The sequence below is a fragment of the Limulus polyphemus genome, unplaced genomic scaffold (assembly GCF_000517525.1).
Source record: "Limulus polyphemus unplaced genomic scaffold, Limulus_polyphemus-2.1.2 Scaffold519, whole genome shotgun sequence".
NCBI classification, from domain to species: domain Eukaryota; kingdom Metazoa; phylum Arthropoda; class Merostomata; order Xiphosura; family Limulidae; genus Limulus; species Limulus polyphemus.
The window spans coordinates 65,499-73,295 of NW_013666129.1; the positions used below are offsets into that span (position 1 = coordinate 65,499).

A 7,797-nucleotide genomic window follows, 5' to 3' on the forward strand; every position below is an offset into this window, starting at 1 on the left:
ATAATAGTAGTAGTAGTGAATCCAGTTCAAGTGACAGTATGTAATAGTAGTAGTAGTGAATCCAGTTCAAGTGACAGTATGTAATAGTGGTAGTAGTGATTCCAGTTCAAGTGACAGTATGTAATAGTAGTAGTAGTGAATCCAGTTCAAGTGACATTATGTAATAGTAGTAGTAGTGAATCCAGTTCAGGTGACAGTATGTAACAGTAGTAGTGAATCCAGTTCAAGTGATAGTATGTAATAGTAGTAGTAGTGAATCCAGTTCAAGTGACAGTATGTAATAGTGGTAGTAGTGAATCCAGTTCAAGTGACAGCATATAATAGTAGTAGTAGTGAACCCAGTTCAGGTGACAGCATGTAATAGTAGTAGTAGTGAATCCAGTTCAAGTGACAGTATGTAATAGTGGTAGTAGTGAATCCAGTTCAGGTGACAGTATGTAATAGTAGTAGTAGTGAATCCAGTTCAAGACACATTGGCTATCTGTGATCCGCCAACGACGGGTATTGAAATTTTAGTGTCGTAAGCTTACAGACTTATCGCTGAGCCATTGGTTGGAGAGGGGGGGGGAGAATAGTGCAAGTTCTATAAATGTGCACCATAGAAACAACTATGTTCAAATATTGCATACAATTGCGTTCTCTTGCACGTGGAACGTGGAGAGCGTGTGATGGAATGGTCATTTCATGGAAAAGATAATTTTATACATCTATTAAAAAACAAAGCTTTCCAATCGATGAGCACTACCCGATAATTTGTTTTTCGTTTTGATATTTACATTTAAAAACCTCTACGTGTTTCAGAACGATAACTATATCAACAACTTACCTGTCATGCAGTAAAAAAAAACGATATCATAGTGGTCATTTCTGTAAGAAAAGAGAGATCCTCTCAGAGGCGACTGTAGAAGTATAGTCTGAAAAGAACCTGCGAGTAAAACATGAAAGTGTGGAGAAAAGTTAGATATAAGATCTTCAAGTGCTGTTCTGATGTTTGAGTGATTTTAACTACCTCTAGTTTAGCATGATTACTATACGCCTACTTCGGCTAAATATATCGTAGACGAGTCTTCGGTTGCTGCTAAAGTGCATCTCTGGACAATCACCATTCTAACCATCCATCAACCGTGATCATGTTGTTGTTACATACAAAACGATACCTTTTAGTACGCTTTTCTAAATCCTAACACATCACAGCCAGATATACGTGTCTTCCTTGACTTCAAGACAAAAATCTTAAGTTAACAGAAAAATAGCTGGTTCAGCGCCACCTGTGACGTCGTCTCAAGGTCAACTCTCATTGGCTGCGCGATTATTAGAAGAAAAAATGTAGGAAGCATAACTGGGTCATTGTCCTGAAGCACACCTGGCCTGTCCTTCTGCTGACACGTACCTGCAAAGGCCTAGATACTATTATACATAGAGGAGATGGGGATTAAATGGGGGAGGGGGAGGCAAATACCTGCAATTCCACTCATTAATACTGTTGCAAGTTTAAATATGTGTCAGGGAATGAAACTACGGTCACTTCATTTCTCTAAACTACAGCTATATGGGCTTAGAGAAACTATTAAATAAATGAAAAAAAATATACCCCAAGTCCTTTAATACTATACTAAAGGTTTACCTCTTTAACAAATGGTTTCATCAAACATTTTATAGAATATGATGCTAGTTCCATAAAACAGAATGTATAGTCATTTATGGATCCATTACTACTACTATTATTATAGCAGCAATAAACATTTGTCTCATACTCCACTATCATTTCAATTCCCTAAAACAGAATGTACATTAACTTCAACTGGATTCACTACTACTATTACATACTGTCAGCAATATTGTTTAGTAAAAGTAAATCGTTTCTTATTACGCTGTACAGCAATACCTTTCAACAGAACTAAATTGTTTCTTACTACCCTGTACAAGATTACCGTTTAACAGATATAAATCGTTTCTTACTACTCTGTTCAGCACTACTTTTGAATAGAATAAAATCCTTTCCTACTACGATGTACAACAATACTATTCAACAGAAGTAAATCGTTTCTTACTACGCTGAACAGCAATACCGTTTAACAGAAGTACCTCGTTTCTTAGTACTCTATTTAGCAATACTGTTTAACAGAAGTAAATCGTTTTTATTACGCAGTACAGCAATACCTTTCAACAGAAGAAATTATATATTACTACTCTGTATAAGAATACTGTTCAACAGAAGTCAATCGTTTTTTACTATTCTGTACAACAATACTGTTTAACATAAGTAAATCGTTTTTATTACGTTGTAAGCAATATTGTTTAACAGAAGTAAATCGTTTCTTACTACTCTGTAGAGCAATACTGTTTAAAAGGAGTAAATCGTTTTCTACTACCCTATACAACAATACTGTTCAACATAAGTAAATCGTTTCTTATTTCGCTGTACAGCAATGATGTTTAACAAAAGTAAATCGTTTCTCACTACGCTGTATAATAATTTGTTGTTCAACAGAAATGCCTTGTTTCTTACTACTCTGTTGAGCAATATTGTTTAACAGAAGTAAATCGTTTCTTACTACTCTGTTGAGCAATATTGTTTAACAGAAGTAAATCGTTTTTTATTATTCTGTACAACAATATTGTATAACAGAAATAAATCGTTTTTTACTATCCTGTACAACAATACTGTCCAACATAAGAAATTGTTTCTCATTACACTGTACAGCAATAATGTTTAACCTAAATCGTTTCTTACTACATTGTACAACAATACTGTTTAACATAAGTAAATTTCTTCTTACTATTCTGTACAGCAATACTGTTCAACAGAAGTAAGTAGTTTCCTACTTGTCTGTACAACAATACTGCTTAACAGAAGTAAATCGTTTCCTACTATGCTGTGCAGCAATACTGTTTATCTGAAGTAAATTGTTTCTTACTACTTTGTTCAGCATTAGTGTTTAACAGCAATAAATCGTTTCTCATCTATAACATCAGATAAGTTTATACCAAATTTATATTTTATCCTTTTGAATGAAACACTTGATTTTTCCTCAGTGAACTTTCCATGAAAGTTGTAAAGAAAACACGAACATCTATCAGTTATTGTAGTTATTAATAATATCCACGATAATTTCAGATGAAACATAAAAATCTATATGTTTCTTTAGCTATTTATATCATCCACGAACATTTGAAATATAACACGAAAACCTACTAGATATTTATAACATCCATAAATTTTTGCATAAACCAGGAAAATCTATAAATTTCTCTAATTATTTATAACCTCCACGAACATTTAAAATACAATTCTACAAGCTAATAATTCCTCATATTATATGAACATTTAAAATAATCTAAGAAAATTTATCTGTTTCTCTAGTTACTTATGATGTCCACGACCCTTGTAAATAAAATACGAAAATATATTAGTTTCTCTGGTTATTTAAATAAATTACAAGAAAACTTGTGATATGTGGTATTGATCGGGTTAACGTAATAAGTTTCAATTAAAATCAGAATATCAACAGCAAAAAATGTTTTGTTTAGGGTTAAGATAATTTAGTACTGATTTGAGATATACTTATTTTAAGACTGTTCAAACTGTGTCCAATTTTAACCACCCGTTCCAGCTCTTTTTATAATGTTTTAAGATGTTTTTGTACTTCTTGGTCAGAGCCCAGTACAATATTTTTATACTGATTTCATCGACACTGTATTAAGATATTCTTGTACTAATTTCACCACCACTCAAGATGATTTTTATGTGTTTTTTTCACATGTTGCGGACGTTATACCCACTGATCTTGCTCAAACAAAAACAAATACTGTAAGTCGTCTTTTAATCCAATAATTCTGATAACTATTATTGATCCTGTAAATAATTTGTGTTAGTTTCAAGATAAAATCTGGACGAGATAGAACTTTTAATTTCCAATAGAAATAATACCGTATTTTTTTTTGTCCGTTTTTAGGAAAGAGTGTAATGTAATATCTCCTAACACAATTTAAATGTAAATAAAATATTAAATTTTAATCTTTTTAACTCGAGAACATGTGAAAAAATCTGTGTAACAGCTGTTAATTTAAACAAGCATACAATTGTCAGGAAAAGAGTAAGCCTTACCAAACAGGTATAATGTTACTCAAGCCAGACTAGTGCCTCTAGGAAGTCCTGTTTTTGAAAACCAATATCTAATGTTATCGAATCGCTTAGAAGAGTTTTACATACAAGTTATATTAATTTAGAATACTTTGTTCAAGAAAAGCAAACCATTTCTCACTACTTTGTTCATCAACATGTTGTTCAACGGAAGTAAATCGTTTCTTAGTACTCTGTAGAGTAAATTGTTATTCAACAGAAATACCTCGTTCCTTACTACGCTGTACAGCAATACTGTTCAACAGAAGTAAATCGTTTCTTACTATTCTGTACTCTCAGAATGGTACTTGGAAGTTCAATCTCAAAGTTACTATTACTCAGAATGTTACTTGATAGTTCATTCTCAAAGTTACCATTACTCAGAATGGTACTTGGAAGATCAATCTCAAAGTTACCATTACCCAGAATGGTACTTGGAAGTTCAATCTCAAAGTTACCACTACTCAGAATAGTACTTGGAAGTACATTCTCAAAATTACCACTACTCAGAATGGTATCTGGAAGTTCATTCTCAAAGTTACCATTACTCAGAATGGTACTTGGAAGTTCATTCTCAAAGTTACCACTACTCAGAATGGTACTTGATAGTTCATTCTCAAAGTCTCCACTACTCAGAATGGTATTTGGAAGCTCATTCTCAAAGTTACCACTACTCAGAATGGTACTTGGAAGATCAATCTCAAAGTTACCACTACTCAGAATGGTACTTGGAAGATCAATCTCAAAGTTACCACTACTCAGAATGGTATCTGGAAGTTCATTCTCAAAGTTATCATTACTCAGAATGGTACTTGATAGTTCATTCTCAAAGTCTCCACTTGTCTCATCTTATTATTATTGTTGTAAATTGGTAATTTTCAACGTTATCTAGATTTCTAGTCTCATCTTATTATCATTGTTGTTTTTATCATACTCAAATTGGTAATTTTCAACGTTATATAGATTTCTAGTCTCATCTTATTATCATTGTTGTCTTTATTATATTTAGATGATTGGTTTTAAACAATATTTAGATTTTTAGTTTCATATTGTTAACATTATTGTCTTTACATTTATGTTGTTAGTTTCAAACATTTAATAGATTTACAGCCTCATCTTATTATCATTATTGTTTTTACTATACTTATGTTGTTAGTTCAATGTTATTTATATTTATATCCTAATTTTATCATTCTTGTCTTTACTATATTCACATTCGTAATTTTCAAAATTGTTTCAGAGTTCGAGTCTTATCTTTTTTTACCAAGATTATACTTATAATGCTCACATTGATAGTTTGAAATATTTTCTAAACTTCTAGTCTGATTTTGTTATCATTGTTTTAACTTTCATATTTTTTTACTTTTAGTTTTACGTTGATGACGGAATTAACCTGGATTTGATAACGTTACTTGAATATTCTTTTCAAAAATTTAAGATTTATACTCATTCCAAATAATGTTCTCAAACATTATGTTATCGACAACTGAATACAATTGGTGTTTTATACTCCAACTATAAAGATAACTCTAGAGATATGTTTAGTTTACCTTTAAAGGACAAATATATTGTAAGTTTGATTATTTCTTGGTCGTGTTTCAAACTTCAAAACATACTGAACCATCATTTTGTCAAGTTTTTCTTAACCCCAGAATGACAAAGCCATGATGGGAAAACAGTGCATATATCGACACTTAGATTGCTTCAAATCACTCATAAACTAGGTCAGGAGACTTAAAGTCAAGTGGAACACATGAATCAGGGTGTATCCTGGATAAATTCAAATACGTGTTTTTATCCCCCCCCCACATCCTTTGACCCATTTTAAGCAGGATTTTAAGAATTGTGTCTAATTGTCGGTTTAAACCACGAGCATAACAACTGGCGATAAGGTAATTAGTAGAGCTTGACGTACATCTTGTATATTGAAAGGAAAAAGAGATAAAAACTGAAGAATCTGTATGATTGTTAAAATGGTGGCGGATAGGAGTCACGATTGTACTTTGTCAGGAGTAGACGGACTTGGGTTCTTTATTAGAACGTAAGACAATTGGTGTGAAACGCTTTGTTTCGAACTACTTAAACCATTCTATTGTCTTGTTCAAAACATACGTGTGTCAGTATCAGCTCTATACGAACTCAAGTTTCACACCACAAACGGAAATCACATAAAATCCATTGTTTCTTTCAGACAGTCTGCAACAGGTAACAAAAAATGCTAATGCTTGATATTTTAAATGCTTCTAACGAAATTAAAAGCGAAATCAAACAATTTTCAATTTTCAGACGAATTTATAACTTTACTTACAAATGCACTATTTTTTACTTGTTTAATTTATTTAACTTTCATCTGCTTTAGATTCCTGTTAGGAGAAATAACTTTGAAAACTGCGTCATGATGTCGTGATATGTTATTTAAAATAAAACATTTCGGTATTTGTTGAAGACCTTCATGCATTATATCACATGAAATTAGTATCAAGGTTTTGAATGCCGTGAGTTGCATTGTACACTACATGGAAGGGTGTGGGGAACCATAAAGAAACAGCAACAGTCGGTTTGTTTATTTGTTTGCTGTTAAACACAAAGCTACACGATGGACTATCTGTGTTCTGCTTTCCATGGGTATCGAAACTCGATTTTTAGTGTTATAAGTCCACAGACCTGTCGCTGAGTCACCTGGGAGCCAGTCGGAAGATGACATGATAACAAGAGAAACTGGAAAAGTAGACAGTGCCTTAAAAACTTAGGTCTAGAAATTGTTCTCTGCCAAGTTTAATCCCGGTACAATCCCAGGAAAACTTCTACCGGCCATTAGCAGGGCAAGAAAGATTAAAGGATTTTGATCAAATGCTTTTTTGTTGTTGTTGACCTGTTATATGAGTCGCTATGTAAATACAGGCTCGACGTGCAATAATAAAGCAACACAATCAAATGAGATATAACAGAACATAAAGACAGTGAGAGAGAGAGAGAGGAAAGATGTTAAAGTGTGAAAGTTTTCTATGATATAAATATTGGTGTAAAATGAGATGTAACAGAACATACAGACAGTGTATATGTTAAAATATGCAAGTATATCACTGTTCTGTATGATATAGATATTGATGAAACAGTAACCTACCAGTGATTGTTGTTATATGTCAGAAGGCTATATGAATTCATGTCGTCAGACAGACAGGGGTAGTCATGAAGGAAGTATATCTATACAATTGTACATTCCGAATTAACCAAGCTGCGAATCCGAGATTTAAAAGTACAAACCACGGTATGTCTCCGTATTCGCTCCACAGTTTCGACTGTGTGGTGTTATAACAGTTACAGTTAATACCAGTATTGGTCTAGGTGTTCTCTGGTGGTTCAGTCTTTAAGTCTGAGAGATTATCACGCTATAAATCGGGTTTCGTTACCCGAAGTGGTCACAACACAGATAGCCCATCTTATAACTTAGTGATTATCAACTAACAAAAATTAACACTTTAGGGGTCGCTGAATTTAGGGGGCTGGTCTTTTTCATTGGCTGTCCTCCCTTTAGTAAGCAATTCTAAGGAAAGGATGACTATGCCTGAATCTTAGTTGTACTTTTGAGAATGAGCTTCCAAGTACCATTCTGGGTAGTGGTAACTTTGAGATTGATCTTCCAAGTACCATTCTGAGTAGTGGTAACTTTGAGA

General features: G+C 33.0%; 1 protein-coding gene across 1 annotated transcript in view; it reads right to left on the bottom strand.

The window, feature by feature from the left end:
* The window catches only part of LOC106458809 (fatty acyl-CoA reductase 1-like), a 42,628-nt gene extending 35,801 nt beyond the window's left edge, over positions 1 to 6,827 (bottom strand). The window contains exons 1-2 of the mRNA XM_022385155.1: positions 6,788 to 6,827; positions 4,408 to 4,971 (exon numbers count right to left, since the gene is read on the bottom strand). Coding sequence (XP_022240863.1) covers positions 4,408 to 4,971; positions 6,788 to 6,827 — 604 coding nt within the window. The remainder of the gene's footprint in view (positions 1 to 4,407; positions 4,972 to 6,787) is intronic.
* Between the last annotated feature and the right edge of the window lie 970 nt (positions 6,828 to 7,797).